The 21,875-nt window shown below is 43.4% G+C and overlaps 1 protein-coding gene across 3 annotated transcripts in view; it reads left to right on the forward strand.

The window, feature by feature from the left end:
* The window catches only part of RAB4A (RAB4A, member RAS oncogene family), a 44,669-nt gene extending 32,260 nt beyond the window's left edge, over positions 1-12,409 (forward strand). For 2 of the 3 annotated variants that reach the window (XM_057735320.1, XM_057735321.1), the window contains 5 exons: positions 647-709; positions 1,847-2,001; positions 3,405-3,500; positions 7,323-7,457; positions 11,807-12,409. In XM_057735320.1, coding sequence (XP_057591303.1) covers positions 647-709; positions 1,847-2,001; positions 3,405-3,500; positions 7,323-7,438 — 430 coding nt within the window. In that variant the 3' untranslated portion in view covers positions 7,439-7,457; positions 11,807-12,409. The remainder of the gene's footprint in view (positions 1-646; positions 710-1,846; positions 2,002-3,404; positions 3,501-7,322; positions 7,458-11,806) is intronic. The other variant, XM_057735322.1, reaches the window with a different exon arrangement.
* The last annotated feature ends 9,466 nt before the right edge of the window (positions 12,410-21,875 follow it).

Here is a 21,875-nt window from a genome sequence, read left to right on the forward strand (position 1 = left end):
GAGCATCGCGCCGCCTGCCTGGTTCTTGTTCAGGATGGGAGGTGCCGGAGCACATTTTATTCTGCCAGTGGGAGAATCTAACGAATGGGGAGAGAGTTGTGATGCTGGGGAGAGAGTGTGTTCCTGAAGGAAAAATCCTGGAGGTTGTGGGAATGGATGAGATGCACTGGGGTGGGCGCTCGGTGCAGACAGGTGAGGCCGTGGAGCCAAGGGAGCGCGGGCCGTGTGGCCGGGCATCCGTCAGGGCAGGGGGTGCGCTGGCCCGCATCCCCAGAAGACGTGGACCCCAGGCAAGCAGAGGGGCTGCCGGGTGCATCGTGCCCCCGGCTCGTGAGGCCCCCTTTCCGCCCCTCCGTGCATGTTCTCAGAGGTCCCCTCAGTGCTGCAGGGGAGCCTCACCTCCTCCAGGGAGGACCACAGTCGTCCCAGCCTCACGTCCCCACCTCCCCGTCGCTCCTGTGACAGGATTTCAGACAGAACAGTCCTTCCTGCCTACGTTCAGATGACTTTGAGTCATTTCTCTTTAAAGCAGCATCTGTCCCTGTATTGTGGTTTTTAAGGCACAAAGGGGTGTTTTGTGAGGGGAGGTGGTGCTCAGGGGTAAGGGCTCTGCTTGGTTGAAAGTAAAAGCACGTAACTCTTGCAGGTCTGTGACGAGAAGCTACTACAGGGGTGCCGCGGGGGCGCTGCTCGTCTATGACATCACCAGGTAATGACACCCCCACATGGCCTGTGCTCCCCGAGGCCCGCGCCTGCCCACGGGTGTGCTGGGCACGTCCGCGGCGGGTGGTGGGACCGGGTGTCAGGAGGCCCCCCAGCCCTTTCCCTGGGGGTCTTGGAGGTTTCAAAGCAGCGCCTTCCACCACTGGACCACGTAAAGCCGCGTGTTCCCAAGTTTCAGGTAGATAAGCAACCCCAGTGTCACTGTTTCTTAACATGGTGTTTTGACACTTTCCTGAAGGTTCACAAGGTACAGCATTGCATGTGGTAAATTATTAGAAGTAATGGACCTCCGTCAAGCACAGGCTCTAGGCTGGGATGGCCTGGGTTCAAATCCCAGCTCCCCTCACTAGTGGTGTGAGTCCTCGGGCGAGGTGCTCCGCTGTCTGGACTTTAGTTTCCTCGTCTGTTCCGTGCAGTAATGATGAGCGTGTGATGCCTGTGAGGTTGTTGGGCGGTTACTTTGTTCACGTAAAGCTCCTGGCCCATCATGGGGCTCTGAGGGCACCGTCCTGCGTGTAGCTGTCACTCAGGTATCACAATTAAATTAAAACTTCCGTTCCTTGGTCAGTCCTTAGAATATGCGAGGATCTTGTCCTTAGATAGACAAGGGCTGAAAACAGTCCTGGAGGTGGACACACTGGCTCTGCCGCTGGCTGCTTGTGTGACTTTGAGCAACTTAGTCTCTCTGGGCCTCAGGTTTCTCGTGGAAACGGGACATGATAAGGGCTGTGTCACAGAGCCCTTCCAGAGAATCAGTGTGATAAATTCCTATGAAACAAAGTACCAGCGTGTTGCACGGATTCGTTGAGTGGCAGCAGTCAGCCTTAGGTCTTGCTCTCATGTTGCACGAAGCAAGAGCCCAATAAATACCGCATCCTGCTTGGGCAGACAACAGACAGCAAGCTGTCTGACTTGCTGCCTCACTTTCCTAGGAGGAGACGAGATGAAACACACCCTGTGAGCGTGTGGTGTGCACCTGGGACGACCAGGTCATCTGAGTCACCTTAAAGGTCGTGGGCGTTGCCCTGCGTGTGTAGAAGCGGTGTGAGTGGTGTGAGTGACTGGACAGAGTTGCTAGCTTTATAAAATACATGTACTATTTTCACAATCTTATATCACGCAGCCGAGAAACCTACAATGCGCTTACTAATTGGTTAACAGATGCCAGGATGCTCGCCAGTCAGAGCATCGTCATCATCCTCTGCGGGAACAAGAAGGACCTGGACACCGATCGGGAAGTCACTTTCCTAGAAGCCTCTCGATTCGCTCAGGAAAACGGCAAGTGGCCTTTCACCTGTCACACCTGCTGGAGGTTTAAGATGAAGCTTTATTTAGGAAGTGTTTTTACTGTACATTAGACTCAATTTAGCATAGTTTTACCCTCTTGCATTCTGCGTACAAAGGTTACTGTGATGAGGGACTTCCTTCATGGTCCAGCAGTTAAGACTCCACGCTTCCGCTGCAGGGGGTGTGGGTTAGATCCCTGGTCGGGAACTAAGATCCCACATGACATGTGGTGCAGCCAAAAAAAAAAAGAAAAAGTTTACTATGTTGATAAAAGCTAATCTCTTAGTATTCTGTAATGACTTTTCAGTTTAGGATCTTTGAATATTACAGGTCTTGGTTTAAAGTTAAATTTATAACAATTTTTAAAGGCCCTAATCAGATGATGTCATCTTTTATAAAATGTAATTTGAAGCTAAGTTAGTGAAATATTAGATCTATATAGAAAGGGAAACAATAGAAGAAATACTGGACTAATTGGCTTTGTTTTACATTAAATTTAAGTCATTTGGCTAAAGATACCTTTCAAACTTCTCTGAATTTCCATATAGAATATATAAGGATAACACAAGAAATTAATAGTTCCTTATAGACTGCAGAATGACAAGAATTCAGACATTTTAAAATAACTTTAATTTTTAGAACTAATCAAGAACTAAAATATCCTATTGTCAACTTTCAGTTGGACTCTAGAACTACCAGCTTAGACTCTCACAGATGAACAGGTTTTCTGCTAAGAAAGTAAACGTGCGATAAAAACATAAGCCAACATGAGTTTGTAAAGAAGCTGTTTAGAAATATGCAAGCTTAGAATGTTAAAGCTCAAAAAGAAATTATTTGTCATTTAAATGAACCTGATTTTTATAAGTACGAGAACAAGTGTCTGGAGAGGTTGTGGTTTGCTCACAAAAGCAAGGAGAGCGGCCTTCCGCTGGCTGAGTGGCCAGCCGGTGGGGAAGAAGAGGGCTTATTCATAGATGGTCCCCTCACTGCCACGGTGGCACACGCCATGCGGTCCCCCAAATGTCAGCACTTGTAGGTTGTGTTTGTGGTGACGTGAAGACCATTGGAAAAGAAATTGCTGCTTTATCTTATGTCACCAGCTGGGTGCCTTCAGCCAGCCTTCTTCCTTTCCAGTGTCCTGCTGGCTTAGTTTCTTCAACACATTTAAGTGCTAGCACGAAATACTAGTTACTTTTCAGAAAAAGTCAGAATTCTTCTAATATTTAAAAAAATACTTTGACACTTATTGATTTCATATTTGCAGAAATACCTGGTTTTAAGTACTAAATTCTATTTCGTCTGCTATTCTAAGAGTATACTAAATTGGTGGTTATGAGTTGAATAACTGCGATTGTCTAAATGTGGCTTCATGTTTTGTTTGATGTTGATTTTAGAGCTGATGTTTCTGGAAACAAGTGCACTAACAGGGGAGAACGTGGAAGAGGCCTTTGTACAGTGTGCAAGAAAAATACTTAACAAAATTGAATCAGGTAAAAAGCTTTCCATTAATAAACTTTCCTTTAGCATATTTTCCTCTCTAGCTCAATAGTATCACTTTTCAGTATTTCCAGCAGTGATTTGGTCAAAGAGTGTCCTCATTCCACTGCTGACCTGCAGTTGCCACTTATGGGTTTGAAGGTCTTGTCTGCGGCAGGGGTGGAAGCCCAGGCCTCCTTCACAGTGGCTTCCTCAGCCCCACAGATAGAAGGGATGGAGTCAGGGTGTCGGGGGATTTGCTTTTAGCACCACAGCCTTTTTTAGATCCATCACTTAAGGAAGAATGGACCTTTGTCCAGACTGTCAGCACCTCTGACTCTGCTGGGCCAGTGGTCGTGTGCAGTGGTGGAGGAGCAGCGTGTGGTGTGAAGTGAGTTATGGGCACCTCGCACGATGCTGCTGCTTTAGCTCGGGCATCGGGGAGAGTTTATTTCTGACGCTTACTGAGCATGCCTCAGTAGTAACCTGTCTCGTTATCGTTCTGTTTGTTGCTTCAGTAAAAATAAATTTAAAATAACCCTAATTGAGGCAGCTGACAGAATAATATGTAGTTGTCATTTATTAGAGTCAATTTCTATTTAAATATCACCAAAATTATATGTGGACTTTCAGGTTTTAATTGATGTATTCAAATATCTGAATGCCTATTCTTTGTCAGATGCTGGGATACAAAAATAAATTAATCACAACCCGTGCCCTCCAGAAACTGCCTTACTTGGGAAACAGTCAAAAGATAATTATAACATGGTGTGGTTGATACAGTAACTGAGAAGCACACAGGATGCTGGAGCTACACAAAGGAGGAGAACCTACCTGTTTAGGAGGTGATATCAGGAAGGGCTTCTAGGAGGAGGTGGCGACTGAGCTCAGGCTGTCAAAGTGTGAGGAGGAGGAGGCTGGCAGGGGAGTGAGGGGGAGGGTAGGCCAGCAGAGGGACAGCACGAATGGAGATTCGGGGGAAAAGTTGAAGTTACTAGAACAGAAAGACCACAGTGGGGAATGGCAGGAGACAAGGTAGAGGAGAGGCAGCAGTCAGGCCAGCAGTCGCGATCCAGGATCTGGAACTTTACCCTGTGGGGGACTGAGTCTCTACCCTGCCCGTACACTACAGTCTCCTGCATAAAAACTTGAATTCCAAGACCCACCTCTAGAGATGCTGATAAGCCTTCAGCATCGGATTTTAAAAAGCTCTCTCGTGTGATTGATTCTGATGTTCATCCAGGATCGAGGACCACTGCTGTAGGGGGTGAGAGGCCATTCAGGGCTGGGAGGCAGTGAGTGATGTGGTCAGCTTGTGGCTGGAGACAGATCATTTGTGTAGGTGGTCACGTCAGGGACATACTGAAGGGAGCCCAGGGCTGATGGCCAGGAAAGCAACTAAGGCATGTTTGAGTAACCTGCAAAAAGATGCCAGATTAAAGTTTTATCAAGGATGTGGAAGCAGAGATGAAGAGACATAGGTGGGTCTAAAAAACATTTTGACAGTGGCATCGTAATTCAGCTGCTAAATAGCAGGGCAGGGCCATTGACTTTGGGGAAGGAGCTGAAGAGGTGGGGTCAGGAAGGGAGGGGGAGCCGAGGGTAACCAGACGTCACACCTGGGTAGCTCGGTGATGAGATGGCAGAGCCAGGGGGTAAGCCGGTTCAGGGGAATCAAGATGGTTCTGCTTTGGAGTGTTCCTCGCGCAGCTTTGCTGGAACACACACGTGGAGCCATCCAGGAAGCTGTGGAGGGAGCTCCCAGCCGGCAGTGCCTGCCTGGGAGCCCTCAGTCTATAGGAGGAGTGGCAGCTCCAGAAGGAGTGTGCTGGTCCAGCGACCAGCGGAGAGCGGGAAGAGCAGTGGCCCAGAGCAAAGTCCTGGAGACCGAAGCATGAGAGAGAGAAGGAGGGGAAAGGTCAGAGATGTATGAAGAGACCCAGGAACGTGGGTATCACTTCAGCCCAGGTGCAGCCAAAGGGTTGTTCATTGTCAAATGCAACGCAGAAAAGTCTCACAAGCTAAGGTTTGAGCTGAAAAGTATCCCATGGAGTGGGCAGTAGGAAATCACTGGTCATCTTTACAATCAGAATGACGAAGGGAAAAAACAGCAGCTGAGCACAAAGAGGACGGGAGGAAGCAGAGCCTGGGCACCTCCCTGGAGGAGGAGGCAGAGGGTTAATTTAAGGAGAGAGGTTTCAGTAACAGAAGAAGTCTTAGCACATGTAAATGCTGTGAGAGAAGAGAGAGGATGTAAAGGAGAGAAGGCGGAAGGGGAGCTGATGGAGAAGGTCGGGGCTGGTGAGGTAGTGGGAGAGCGTAGGGGCCCAGACTCAGCAGGAAGAGGGCCACTTCATCCTCCTGTGGTCTTTTGATCTGAAAACAGCAACAAAAAGTTGTACTCGGTACAAATCTGTTGTTTTTAAAGACTCTATAGCATAAGTAGTTATCATTAAAATTGGTGTAGTGTTGAGTATTAGCAAGCTTAGCATGAGGCTGTATTTAGATTACCTTCTCCTCTGATATCCACCCATGAATACAGTGCATGTAAGTTAATTCATATAAAGCTTCCAGGGTATTTTTCTTCTGAGATCATCAAAATCATAATGACATCAGGTGAAAAAATATAAGGATATAAGTTAGAATTCTTTAACAGTACTTTTTTTTTTAAGATTGTATTGAAATTGATTGACAGTGTGTTCATTTCTGCTGTACAGCAAACAGATTCAGTTATACATATATATATATATTCTTTTTCATATTCTTTTCCATTATGGTTTATCACAGGATATTAAATATAGTTCCCTGTGCTACACAGTGGAACCTTGTTGTTTATCCATTTCAGCAGTGCTGTTTAGCGTTAGTTTTCTAACTAGGCAGTACGTGCATAGGGTTCAAAAACCATTATTTTTCTCCCCTCCTTTTTACACAAGTTAGCGTACTATAAACTCTGCACTTACTATAGCTACCAATTATTACAAATCAGTATTTAGAGACTTCCGTATACATATAGATGCTAATGTACGTATACACACATTGTGTGTGTGTGTGTGTGTAATATTCAATTTTGTGTATTGCCATAATTTATTTAACCAGTCTGCTTTGGACATGTGGGTTGTTGCCAGTATTTTGCTGTAACAAACAATGTTGCAGTAAATAACCTTTTGTATATCATTTCACATGTGTCAGCCTATGTGTAGGATAAATTCCCAGAAATGAAGTTGCTGGGTCAAAGAACACAAGCATTTGGAATTTAGGTAGAGGCTGTCAAATTCTTCCTATCAGGGTTGTAGCAATGTATCATCCCACTAGTAATGAATGGAGGTGTTTATTTCCCTAAAGCCACACCCACAGGGTATCGTATCATACTTGGGTTGTTACCAATCTCATAAGTGAAAAATGGTATCTTTGTGGTTTAATTTTAAATTACTCTTTGTATACATAATATATTCACATAATTCCAAATCCAGAAAGTACAAACGAGGATACAGTGAGTCACCTTCCGTTACCCCAGCTCCTGTCTCCTAGCTATCTAGAGCTCTTTCTTGAAGTCAGCCATTCTTACCAGATGTTTGTGTCTGTCCAAAGGTATTTTTATGCCCATGTAAGCAAACGTATGTATTTTATACAAAAGTCTTTATTTTAACATTTAAAGGAATCCCATGTTCATTCTGACAGCCCATGTACATATGCCCATGTAAGCAAATGTATTTTTTTCCTCTTTATTCAAAATTGTGTTGTATACACAGTGTTCTGCACTTTGCTTTTGTCACTTAATACATTGTGGGGATCACAGAAACATAAAAACTTTTTCTAAAGACTTGCTTGGTCCTCAGGTGAGCTGGACCCAGAAAGAATGGGCTCAGGTATTCAGTATGGAGATGCTGCCTTGAGACAGCTGCGGTCTCCGCGCCGCGCACAGGCCCCGAGTGCTCAGGAGTGCGGCTGCTGAAGCAGCTCAGGGTACACAGGTAGGTGCTCGTGTCGCGGCAACCCTGCCACCCTCGGCCTCGCCCTCTGTTTGCTACCCAGGGCCCCACAGAAGCTTAACCATGGAGGCTGTTTTGTTGCTTTTTGCAGCTACATTTATGAAAAGGAGAGGTGATTGCATGATTGAAAGTTAGAGATTCTCAGCAGTGGAATACACATTCTTCTCAAGCTCTCATGGAATACTCACCAAAGGAGACCACATCCTGTGCTATGTAGACCCAACTGGACAAATTTAAAAGAACAGAAATCGTACAGTGTCTGCTCTCAGACCACAGTGGGATTAAGCTAGAAATCAGTAACAGAAAGATAACTGGAAAATCCAAAATACATGAGGATTAAACAGCACCTTTCAAAATAACACATGGGTCAACGAAGAAATCGCAAGAGAAATTTAAGAATATTTTGAATTAAATGAAAAAGCACAACTTATCAAAATTTGGGAGGATTCAACACAAACAGTACTTAGAGTGAAATTTATAGCATTGAATGCATGTATTAGAAAAGAAGAAAGCTCTAACTACAATCATATGTGTCCACTGTAGAAAACCAGAAAAAGAAGAGCAAATTAAATCCAAAGTAGGCAGAAGAAAAGACATAATAAAAATTAGAGCAGGAAATCAATAGAGAAAAATCAGTAAAACCAAAGCTGGTTCCTTGAAAAAGGCTAGTAATATCAATTACTCTAGATAGGCTAAGAAAAAAAAAAAGATACAAATTACTAATATCAAAAATGAAAGAGGGAACATCAGTACATTCTGTGGGCATTAAAAGTATAATAAAGGAACGCTATGAACAAGTCTCTGCCCACACATTTGATAACCTAGATGAAATAAACCAATTATATCAAAGACACCATTTGTCAAAACTCATACAAGAAGAGATAGACAATCTGAATAGGCCCATATCTATTAAAGAAATTGAACCAATAATTAATAAGCTTCCAACACAGCACCAGACCCAAATGGGTTCACTGGTGAATTCTACCAAACATTTAATGAAGAAATTATACCAGTTCTCTACAGTCTCTTTCACAGAACAAAAGCAGACAGAACACTTCCTAACTCATTCTATGAGGCCAGTATTACCCTAATTCCAAAACCAGATAAAGACATTACAAGAAAAGAAAATTACACACCAGTATCTCCCATGAACATAGATGCAAAAATCCTCAACAAAATATTAGATTTGAATCCAACAACGTATGAAAAGAATTACATACTTCTAAGTGGGATTTATCCCAGGTATGCAAGGCTGGTTCAACATTCCAAAATCAATTAATGTAATCATCACATCAACAGGGAACAAAAATCACATGATTTCATCAAGAGATGCAGAAAAAATCATTTGACAAACTCCAATATCCATTCACAATGAAAACTCTCAGTAAACTAGGAATAGAGGGGAATCTCCTCAATGTAATAACGAAAATCTACCCAAAACCTACTGCTAACATCATACTTAATGGTGAGAAAGTTGAAGCTTTCCAGTTAATAGCAGGTACAAGGCAAGGATGTCCCCTCTCACCACTCCTTTTCACCATCATACTGAAGTCCTAGCTAATGCAATAAGAAGAGGAAATGAAAGGTATACAGATTGGGAAGGAAGAAATTAACTTTGTTGGCAGATGACATGATTATCTATGTAGAAAATCCAAAAGAATCCACAAAATCCTATGAAAGTGATTATATAGCACAGTTACAAGATAACATGGTTAATATACAAAAGTCCATCACTTCTGTATGCTAGCAGTGAAGTGCAATTTGAAATGAAAAACACAATATCATTTACATAAGTATCCCCCCAAAAAGGAAATAGGTAGAACTCTAACATCTATATGAGGAAAACCAAACTGATTCTAAAGTTTATGTGGAGAAGAGACGATAGACCCATAAGAGCCAACACATACTGAGGGAGAAGAACAAAGTTGAAGGATTGTCACTATCCAACTTTAAAGCACTATAAAGCTACAGTAGTCAAGATAGTATGCCCATGCATCGCAGGAAAGAGTAGGCCCCACTCGCCGCAACTAGAGAAAGCCCACGCACAGCAACGAAGACCCAACACAGCCAATAAATAAAATAAAAATAAATTTATCTTTAAAAAAAGAGAGTGTGGTATTGGTGAAATAACAGAGAAGTAGATCGATGGAACAGAATAGAGAGCCCAGAAATACACCCACATACTGATGTTTGATAAGGGAGCAAAGGCAACACAATGGAGCAAAAATAGTGTCTTCAGCAAACAGTGCTAGAACAACTGGCCATCCATACGAAACATAAAAATGAATCTAGACGCCAGGCCTTAGACCCTTCACAAAAATTAACTCAAAATGGATCACAGACCTAAATGTAAAATGCAAAACTATAAAACTCCTGGAAGATAGAATAAGAGAAAATGTAGATGACCTTGGGTATGGTGATGACTTTTTAGATATAACACAAAAGACAATCCATGAAAGAAATAATTGATAAGCTGGACTTCATGAAAAGTTAGAACTTCTGCTCTGCAAAAGACAACATCAGGAGAATCAGTAGACAAGCTGCAGAAAATATTTGCGAAAGACCTATCTGATAAAGGACTATTATCCTAAATATACAAAGAACTCTTAAAACTCAACAGTAAGAAAACAAACAACACAATTTAAAAATGGGCCAAAGACCTTAATAGACATCTCACCAAAGATGATATCCAGATGGGAATAAATATATGAAAAGATACTCCATATCACATCATCAAGGAAAAAAACAAAACAATGAGATACCACTACAACAAGCCTGTTAGAATGGCCACAGTCCAAGACACTGACAACACCAAAAGCTGGTGAGGATGTGGAGCAATAGGAACTCTTATTCACTGTTGGTGGGAATGCAAAATGGTGCAGCCACCTTGGAGGACAGTTTGGCATTTTCTTATAAAACTAAACATACTATATGATCCAGCAACCTCACTCCTTGGTATTTAAGCCAAAGGAGTTGAAAACTTAGGTCCATACAAAAACCTACACATGGGTGTTTATAGCAGCTTTATTCATAATTGCCAAAACTTGTAGGCGAACAGGATGTGAAGGCAAGCAGTTAAACTGTAGTCCATCCAGACAATGGAATATTATTCAGCACTAAAAAGAAATGAGCTATCAAGCCATGAAAAGACACGGAGAAACCTTCAATACATATAACTAAGTGAAAGAAGTCAGTCTGGGGACTTCCCTGGTGGTGTAGTGGTTAAGACTCCATGCTTCCAATGCAGGGGGCGCAAGTTCGATCCTTAGTTGGGGAACTAAGATCCCACGTGCCATGCGGTGCGGCCAAAAAAAATCCAAAGAAGCTGATCTGAAAATGCTACATACTGCATAATTCCAACTATGTGACATTCTGGAAAAGGCAGAACTATGGAGACAGTAAAAAGATCAGGGTTTGGGGATGGGAGGGATGAAGAGGCAGAGCACAGAGGGTTTTTAGGACAGTGAAAACACTGTATAATACCATATGATGGATATGTCATATATTTGCCCAAACCCATAGAACACACAACACCCAGAGGGAACTGTAATTTGAGTATGGATTTTGGGTGGTTATGATGTGTCACTGTAGGTTCATCAGCTGTAACGGATGTCCCATCTGGTGGGGATGTTGATAGTGGGCGAAGCTGTGTATCTGTGAGGGCGGGTGGGGGGGGTGGTCAATGGGAACTCGCTCCACTTTTCCCTCCTCAGTTTTGCTGTGAACCCAAAACTGCTCTAAAAAAATAAAATCTTAAGAAAAAAATCCTAAAGCAACCACTGAAACAGCACAGCAGAGAGTTCGGGCTAATAAGCCAGCATGGGAATTAAAATGGAATAAACACGTAGTTAATCTAAATAATCCAAAGGAAGGCAGAAAAAGAGGCAAAAGGGAAATAAAGAACAGATGGGGAAAATATAAAACAAATAGCAAAATGCTAGATTAAACCCAGCCTTACCAATTAAAAAAAAAAGTTAGATACTCGGCTTGAAAGAATTTGTAAGAAATCCTATGCTTTTGCTTAGAAGGAAAGGAAAGTTGATGGCAGTGATTGAGTTAGAGATTCTTCTGCCCTTATGCCGGTGACTAGTCTTTCCTGGGTTAATTGAAGCCTAAATGAATGTGCCTGTGGCTAAGGCTCATTTATAAAATTTGCAAATCTAAAGCTTTCTCTTTTTTTTTTTTTATGTATAGTCAACATTATCTAATAGGCATAGGTAAGATTAAATAAAAGTTGGAAGTATTCACTAGTTCCCTTTGTGACTTTAATCTATGTTTGTTTGTACATTTATAGTTATGCATATTTCTAAACTGTTCTTAATATTTTTTAGGTGTTCATACTGTGGTATTTGGGACACAATTGGAGCTTGAAGAAGAAGTTTTGTTTTTTGTTTTTTTTTTTTACCACCATCTTTTTCTACTATATATGGAAGTAGATCTTTGTGCGAAAAAAATAATTTGGGGTGTTATGCAAGCTAGTGGATGTGGCACAGCAATGCATAAAATAAATCCAGTTCAATGGACAAGACCATTAAATGTATACACATATGTAAAAATGTTGTGTTCCATACTCGCCCTTTCACCCTGGTTTGGACCCTGGCTGTACTGTATATATACTGGTCTGGTGCGTCTCCACAGCATGGTATCTGATGTATGGTATGGTAGGGCGTTGCCCTAAATGCAGTCTAATGCTTTATTTTTTTAAATCATCTGAACTAAAATCTGTTCATTGTGAGGTGTGCTTGGTCATCGTGTCAGTTATACTGCACAGTCGGTTGCGTTTATGACCTGATATTCAGAGACTCTGGCATTGACTGCTGACACAGTGCTTATTTAGTTAATTCCGTTTTACCAGAGTCCACAAGGTGTTACATGAGCCACACTCGAAATACTAGATCAGTAGTTACTCACATACCGAAGTAAAATGAAAATTGGAGTTTTTCCATGAACTTTACACCATCCAACACTCTGTTAAAGCATCTTCATCAGATCAGTTCAGGAAGTAGAGCTGAGCACCCGCTCTATGATCAGTACTAAGGATGCTGGTACCTTTAACCAAACTTCCTAGGCAACTGATTCTCCTCTCAGCATCTGGTCAGTGCAATAGATGAACCATGTACTGGGGCTGCTCACCTGGTCCCAGTTTGCCAATCCAGCTGGTCTCCCTGTTAGAAAACACACTGTTTGCTACTGTGCTTTTTCTGAGATTCAGTATTATAGCATCGCTGCCTCTTTTTTAGTCTTTTATTGTTCTGTGTTCGTTTTAAGGCAACCCACTAAATCAAGTTAATATTAAAGGGACACCACTAAGAAATTTCTGTACAGCTTTTGCTGAATACTTAAATGCCTTATGACAGTTACCAAGTTGACATGTTTTTAATTCACCTGAGTTATATTGAAGTCTAATATATATTGTATTACAAAGACTTGTTCTAATATTTTTAAATGCTTATGCAAAAAACATATAATAGAACTTTTCTTTAAAGTAAAATACAGTACTATTTAAAGCTGAAAGGTTTAAAAAGCATTCTTCACCTTATATGTGTTCTTCCACTGTGACTTTTAGCTGCAAACTGGTAAATTTCATTACCTTTGAGTTGGAAGCTGGCTACTGCTTTTGTTGTTTTGTTTTAACCAACACAGCACAGCAGCACTACAAACTCTGGGAAGTGACTTGGATAAAAACATCAGGATGTAGCTGTTTTAGGTATTTTAATTTTGCTTCTTTTATGTCTTGAATATTTGATTTTGAAAAGTCAGAACATGCAGCAAATGCTCAGACTGAACTGCTTCTTGGACCTCGCTGGAAGAGTGTTTCATTCAGTGTCTCATTTGCAGTGGGTTTGCAAGCTGCTCGTTTCTGAACAGCTTTTTGCATGGGGTAGGAGCATGTTTGTTCAATCACATCAGTTTTTTCAAAAGCAAAAATTTTTTTTAGATAAGATAAATGTTAATTGGTTTGTAAGTGAGCCTGTCAATTAAACCACAGGTACTGCATATAATTCCACATCCCTTGACCAATAAAAGTTGCTGGAGCACCAAACCATGGTGGTTCTTAATAAAGGCCTTTAGGAAAAATGAAGAGGGGAGAAAATGTGGTATTTGGTCTGAGGAGTGTTTTCCAACACCACCTACCAATCCTCTGATTCTTCACACACCAGCTGGGTTCTGTTCTGACACTGTCTGCCCAGAGATCCATCAGATCCCACAGGTTAAGGGCTGAGTGTGCATCACTACCACCACCACCACCCCAGACACACGCCTCAGGTGCCAATCCCAGAACCAGGTTGTCACCTGTGCTTCTGATCAGCTGGCTATAAATCTGAAGTTCTCACAACCCCTCTGTGCGTTTGATTAACTTCTAGTGCAGCTCACAGAACTGAAAGAAATGATTTCCTTACAAGATTACTGGTTCATTACAAAGGATATTAATGGAGACAGATGAGCCACAGATGAGGAGACGCACAGGGCCAGGCCTGGAAGGGTCCGGAGCACAGGAGCGTCTGTCCCCATGGAGTGTGGGGTGCACCACCCTCCCGGCACATGGATGTGTTCCTGTTTGCCAACCCAGAAGCTCAGAAGCTCCTCAAATCTTGCTGTTCAAGAACTTTTCTAGAGCTTAATCTCTAGCACCCCTCTTCCCCAAGGTCAGTGGGTGGAGCTAAAAGTTCCTTTCATCTTTCTGGTGACCAGCCCCACCCTGGGGCTTTCTAGGGGACCCACCTGAAGTCAACTCATTAGCATAAACTCTGCTCAAAAGGGACCCCTAAAACTCAGGAAGTTCTAAGGGTTTTAGGAGCTTTGTGTCAGGAACCAGAGTTAAAGACCAAATATATCTAGTAACAAATGTGTACATTTCCCACAACTTACTAAGTTTTCAGGAGGCTCTTAATTTACATTTCTAGAAAAGCATTTTCTCAGTCTTCCTAGAAGAAGATTCTACACTTCATTTAGACTTGAGATGATTCTTTCACAGTCCAGCATATAAGTGAAAATGAAAACATCAGTTTGGGATACTATAATAGTTTCATTGAAAACATATTACTTACGACGTATGTAAGAGGTTGTGAAATCTTTAAGAACATTGATTCCTAGCAGATCAGTATTATTCAGAGTGAAGAAAATGCTAAAATTGGTAATTTAAATGATTTGTAATTCATACTGTGACACAGCAGATGGTTCTTTATTTTCTGTCAAATCTGTCCTATTTTTTTTTGCTCTTTCTTTTTTTTTGGAGGGGAAAATTAGAGGGACTTTAAAACACCTTGTAAATTGTAAACAATTTTTTGTGCTGGTTGTGAAGTGGTTTCTCTTTACTAATCAGTCTACCTAGTCACCTACAAACAATCTGAGTTTGTCCCAGTTGTTGCTTGGTTGCTTCCTGATTGTATTTACTTCTTTAAGGAGTTGTTTTTAGAATTTTAGAGGGATTTATCTGAGAACACTCAACTTGCCAGGTTCAGGAAGAGGAGTAAGTTGTTAGCCATCACCCTCTAAGGCTAGAAACTGACTCCTAGAAAATAATGTCATCAGGGAGTCTTTGTTTTTTCTTTTAAAATAGCATTTATGTTCTTTTCAAATTTTTTTTTATTATGGGGGTTTTTGAACATACACGGTATGAAGAAGATAGCATATAGAACCACTATATATCAGCTAGCTTCCACAATTGTCTACATTATGCCAATCTTGTTTTATCTACCTTTGCCCCACTTTTTTTATGCTATAGGATTTGGAAACATCCAAAACATCTGTCATTTCACCCCAAAATAGTTCAGTAGGCATCTCTGACAATATATTTTTTTAATTTTATATAATCAACATAGCATTGGGAACTTCATGAAAGATACTGTAACAAGCAGGAATGGTTGTGGGTTTTTTCTTGCAGTTATATAAAGTTGTTTTTCTGGCATGTATTGAAGAAGCAAGATGCACATCTTTCATCCAATATTACAGGAGGTGATTTCCCAGCATGTGGCTAGTTGTATGGGAAGTTCTGTCCCCTGGAACTTCTGCAGGGACGTGAGGCAGCCAGCCTGCCACCCACAGCCAACACAGCTTCAGAGTGGTGGGAGCCCCCGCTGAACTGGTGGTCAGACCTAAGGATCACCCCTGCTGCTGTAGTAACATGAGGCGCACTTGATTTAATCATCTCAGAGTGTCTACATGAAGGACATATTAAACTTGACGCGTGCATCCCCAGAACTGATGCTAACCAAGTATGAAGTGGGTTGAGTTTGCAATGATGTCAGCATGCTTCTTCATCCTAGAGATGTTGTGGGAACTGGATGAAAAATACATAAGCCTGTGCTCTGACAGCTCCTTTCTCTAACTTCTTGATGTCATGTATAGATTTCAATTTAAAGAAAAACTAGCATTTTCAGAAAACAAAGACTAAATTTGAGTATGTCACATTCCAAAATACCATAGAAATAATTATGTTCACTAAATGTTTAAGGGCCAGCTTACTCTGTACGAGAGTAAAGTGCTAATTTCTCTGTGTTGGGTGGGGAGTCCTCAAGTCATTTTACGTTGAAGAGGAAAATGTGTGATACGATTACTTCGGGGTAAGTCCACCACAGCATTCTCCTTTCTAGAAAAGTCATCATATTGGTTTTTGTGGCCGTAAACAGCAGTCACATGCCCTCATGCTGTGCCTCTTTCCTGGGGAGAATGGTGCTTTTGTGGGAGACTTGTGTTTCTCTGAATGCCCCCTTGCTTTTGCATCACCTCTGTGCCTTTGCATGGACGGTGTTTTGTTGCCCTCAGCTGCAGTGCACCCCACTGGCAGTCCAGGTCTGTCAGGCTGCAGCCCCCTTGTCCTGATGGGTGCAGCTGGCAGCCTCCAGTGCCCCCCTGCCACTCCCGACACGTGCAGACACACATGGCTGCAGTCCTGCGCTGCCCTGACCTTGCTGTTGGTATCGGTCACACTGATCCGGGGACTGTCTTTGTCTTCTCTGCTGGGCTGAGACTTCCCTAGGAAAGGGCTGCCGCTTCTGTGTGCCCAGGGCCTGGCACATAGAAGGGACTCCAGTGCTTGTGGGAAGGACAGGTGATCAGTCAGTTGTGTTCCCAAGTCCTTCTAAAGTACCTGGATATCAGGCCTTTCCACTGCAAGATGCCTGTTTTTCAAAATCTCCCAAAAGGTGGTTGTATGATTCTGCTCAGTCCCTTCCTTTCTGGGAGGGAGTTTCATAACTCCTAGAGCTCATTTTCCAGGGACATCACCAAGATGGTGAAGTAGAAGACCCCAGTCTCCATGCCCTGCAACAAAGATCAACACTTAGCTGTCCACCAAGAAAAACAGCTCTGGGAGTGCTCAGGAGTCCACTTAAGGAACTTCAGCTGCACCATGGAACAAAAACCACACAGAAAGGGAAGGAAGAACAGCTTCATTTCACCTGCATGCATCCTCCTCCCCGCCCCGCCCCGCCCCGCCCCCAGGCTGGCACTGCTCAGCACCAAGAGGGAACTCCCCAGCTAGAAAGACTTCCCCTCCCCAGGAAAGGTAGGAGGGGGTGAGTAACCAGCTTCCCCAGCCTTTTGGAGCACCGTACAAAGGACCTGTTCAGTTTCACCCCACCCAGAGACCAGTGGAGCTGAGACGTGGAACACGTGTCAGCCGTACAGCCGGAACAACCATGGTTCCCAGTGCCCCGCTCCACAGAGGAGCCCAGCAGCTTTCAATGGTTACCACCCCGTGGGTCCTCCCATTCCCGGGCACCTGCTGCCTGAGTCCCTCCCCACCCTCCCCTGGTCCCACCAGAGCCCAGGATCTGCACTGGCAGCCTGCCCAGGCCTCTGCAGCTACCCTGGTGCAAGATGCCAGCCTAGGTCCCTGTGGCTGACCCCCACTACCAGCCCCTTCCAGTTGTGCACCTGCACACCCCTAGGTGGGTCCCCATCACCAGCTTCCACTGTTGTGTACACACCTGTGGGGAGATGCTGCAGCTCTGGGAAAGCACAGCACCTGCCAGGGCCCCCACAGCAGCTGTGGGCCCGCACTTGGCCCAGGCCCTTGCTACTGGCCTTGTTCCCCACCACTGCGTGTGAGTCTGCCACCAGCCCCTGCCACTACACAGGCACCTGCAGCTGGCCTCCACAGCCAGGTGTGTGCACACCTCCAGCTCTGGCCATCACTGCTTCTGGCCCTGGCCCCTAGCCACTGAACCTGGAGGTGCCACTAAGGAATCCACCAGCCCTTGCAGCCACTGCAAAGCCCCCACAGTGCTTGCCAGGAACCATACAATTGATGCTGTGAACCTCAGTGGCCTGAGTCAATGACACAGTATGCCTCCCACCCAGACCACCATATGCCCCTGCACTTGGCACCCTGCACCACTAGGTCTGGGGTCACAGCACACTCCAGCACACCCCCCACCTGCTCGTGAAGGTCTTTGCTTATACCAAAGTCAGCCCATAAAGTCTGGAAAAGGTGACTTCTTCAAACGCACAGACACCTAAAAGGAATGAAACTGGGACATTTGTAGAGACATGGATGGACCTAGAGACTGTCATGCAGAGTGAAGTGAGTCAGAAAGAGAAAAGCAAATATCATATATTAACACATATATGAGGAATATATAAAAATGGTGCAAACCAACTGGTTTGCAAGGCAGAAACAGAGACACAGATGTTGAGAACAAACATATGGACACCAAGTGGGGAAAGTGGGGAGGGTTGGGGGGAATGGATTGGGAGATTCGGAGTGCCATATGTACATTACTAATAAGAAAAAAAAATACCAAATTGTACACTCTAAATATATGCAGTTTATTGTATGTTAACTGTATCTCAATAAAAGTTGTTAAAAAAAAAAAAAAAAAGCACAGACACCTATGCAAGACTTCAGTTATCACAAAGAATCAGGGAAACATGAGACCACCAAAGGAAACTTCCAGTAACTCTCCCCAAAGAAATGGAGACACATGAGTTGCCCAACAAAAAATTCAAAATAATTGTTCTAAAAATGCTCAGAGAGCTACAAAAAAACAGATAAAATAACAAAATGAGGAAAACAGTACAAGAACAGAATGAGAAGTTCAACAAAGAGAAAACAAAAAAGAACCAAACACATTTTGGAGCTGAAGAATACGACTGACTGAAGAATTTAATACAGAGCTTCAAGAGCAGACAGGATCAAGCAGAAGAAAGAATCAGTGAGCTTGAAGACAGATCATTTGAAATTATCGAGACAGAGAAGCAAAGGGGAAAAAGGAATGAAAAACCTACAGAACTTACAGGACACCATTAAGAGACAGTCTACAAATCACTGGAGCCCCAGGAGAAGAGAGGGAGGGCAGGAAGCTTGTTTAAAGAAATGATGGCTGAGAACTTCCTAAACCTAAGGCATTTGGATAGCCAAGTTTCAATCCAAAACTCTCTTCTCCAAGACACATTATAAAGAAACTGTCTACAATCATAACTTCCAAAGCAGCCTCTTCATTTGTGACTGTTGGCTTTAAGGCATAATTATCCAGTTGTCTTGTTTACATTCTAGGGTTAAGAGCTTTGCTGTTTAGGTTGCAGATTTTGTTGTTTGGACCAGTGTTTCTTGGGAATAATTGCTGTATGTGCACTCTTAGTTGGCCGCTTGGTACCCGACAATACAGCCTGTGGGCAAGCAGGCGTCCAGACTGCTGTGCTGTCTGTCTATGCTGACCTGTCACTTGAGGCTGTGAGAAGCAACGGAGGATATGATTATTGATAAACGTCTGCTTTCAGGCCTAAGTGTGCTCAGCTGTCCAAGACTTGTAGGATGGGTCATAAACGCTTGGGGTGAAATGCATCAAATCTCTCAATTCTGTTAATTATGCACACTGTGTTACAGTTGACAAGTCCTCATGTTGAAGCAGAAGCCAGAGCTATAAAAAACTCAGTAACTGCTGCCTTTTCAAAGCAGCAGTAGAGGAATGGCAAATAAGTTTTCCTACTCTAATTTTAAGATGAAATGATTTTGCCTGAAGCTTTTCAATTTGGTTTTCTTTTTAGGTTGTTTATACATGTTTTTACTTGATTTTTCAAACTTTAGCCCTATGGGAGCCATGAGAACTATACTTTTGGACTTGGAGAAATCCAGTACCCAAGCGCTGCTTTGGTTGTTCACTGTGTCTCTGATCAAAGTATAGGATTTCATACCAACTTTTATTTTCTTCTGTAAAAAAACATAGTTTATTAAGAAATTCCTGGAGAATTAAGTTTAACAGACTTCTCATTTTTAATATTGTCATTTGAAATGTCTATAATAAAGCCTCGAAGGGGCATAGCATTTGTTACAACTTAAAAGTGTTCTCACATTTAACATCTGATTAAACCTTCACAATGGCCCTTTGCAGTGGCACAGAGCACAGGGGCCCGAGATGCAGAGGCCAGCGCTGCCACCCCCAGGAAGTAGCCGGCAGGCCCCAGGCCCTGTGGGATCCACGGCGAGGCACAAGGCATCGGGATTTCTGTTGACTGGACCCTTTTTCCCTTCAAAATTCATGGAAATTTCAGACACACATGTTATTGGAATTTCAAGAACTATAGAAGGTTCTTATTTTAACTCGTAAGAGTATTTTCCACGTTTAAGATACCTGTAGTGCTAAATTGTTCGAGGTGGGAAATAAGTTGATTTCATCACAGTGAAACCATACTTTGATTTAAAAAAAAAGAAGCTTGCAAGTTTGATAACTTGCTTTTTTTGTCCTGCCTTCAGTACATTGACAATATCATCGACTAAAATGCATGACTGAAAATGCATGCCAACTGGTTTTCAGAATGCTAGTCACAGTCTTCTTGTATTTGCTGGTTAAAGCTGTACGGGAATTGCTTGTGAGTCAGACATTTCTCTCGTGAAGGTGAGACCGTGCCTGGGGGCCTGTGCTGTGGCTGTCACCCTCCTCCTGTGGGAAGGGTGGTTTCTGCCTTGCACCTCTCACCTGGCAACATCTAATGTATGTGTTTATCGTGGCAACACTTGTGTGCTGTCTGCCAATAAACTCCCCACCCAGGCTGGTCCTTGCCTGTGCTGCTTCTCTTCTCTGTTTAACTTAGTCCTTGAGCAAGAACAGACGAAAAATGTCTTTATGTACTTGGATTTTTTTTTACTTGATCTGTAACTATCCGATTATTCTACTCTGGCCTTCTTCTTTTCCTCTTTTTGTTTCCAGGAGTAACGTTGGCTTTAAACACTAGCCCATGACTTCAGACTCTTACCCAATGTAGTTACGTTTTGGGATCCGTGTAGCAGCCTCGACTTGAGGCCAAGTCTGGTTCGTCTTCAGGGACTCCCCGGTGAGATGGCGTCTCACCCATTGTCAGCGCCGTTCCCACGGGGTGACACCGCACAGCAGAGCACTCAGCTGGGTGTGGGTACAAGTCTAGTCCATAGAGAATGTCATAGGAGACCCGGCAGGCAGTGTCAGGAACCGTCCGTGAGGGCGGGGGTGCGGTGCCCAGCCTGGGGCCCGCTGGCAAGGTGGGCTGTTGCAGGGGCTCTTGGCAGCGATCGGGCATCTGGTCCCGACCCTCAGGACTCCTCTCAAGGAGCAGAAGGCAGCACAGAGACAGAATAATCCCCAGTTCTCATGAAATCCTCAAGGGAAAAAGAGGCTGTCGTCTCAGGCCCTAGTCAGCACGTAGGCCGTAAAACCAGAAAAGGATGGATTAACAGCAATGTGAGTGGTCACAAGTGGTCACTCTTAACCAGTTCAGACAACATCTCATGGTCAACACGGCCAGTGTTTTGGGTTTAAACTGAAGCCACTTTCACAGCCAAGATCCCAGGCAGCAGGCGTGGCCTCCCCTCAGACCACCAGGCTTCCTGAACCTGTGAGCGGACATGAGCTCGGGGCTGCAATGCTCTTCCCTTTCTTCATCCCCCCACTGTAGGTAGCTCCTGATGGGGGCAGCGTGCGGACGTGCCTCCATCTGCCTGGGATGCTGCGCTGTGGTCACCTTCCTGGGCCCACGTGGGTATGTGGGGGAAACACGTAGGAGTGGAATTGCCAAGTTGAAGATGTGCTCCTCTATAAAACTCCTAGAGGAAAACAGGCAGAACACTCTATGACATACATCAAAGCAAGATCCTTTTTGACCCACCTCCTAGAATCATGGAAATAAAATCAAGAATAAACAAATGGGACCTCATGAAACTTAAAAGCTTTTGCACAGTGAAAGAAACCATAAACAAGACAAGAAGACAACCCTCAGAATGGGAGAAAATACTTGCCAACAAAGCAACGGACAAAGGATTAATCTCCAAAATATACAAGCAGCTCATGCAGCTTCATACCCAAAAAGCAAATAACCCAATCCACAAATGGGCGGAAGACCTAAATAGACATTTCTCCAAAGAAGACATACAGATGGCCAACAAACACATGAAAAGATGCTCAACATCACTACTCATCAGAGAAA

Source organism: Hippopotamus amphibius, chromosome 5 (assembly GCF_030028045.1).
Source record: "Hippopotamus amphibius kiboko isolate mHipAmp2 chromosome 5, mHipAmp2.hap2, whole genome shotgun sequence".
Taxonomy (NCBI): domain Eukaryota; kingdom Metazoa; phylum Chordata; class Mammalia; order Artiodactyla; family Hippopotamidae; genus Hippopotamus; species Hippopotamus amphibius.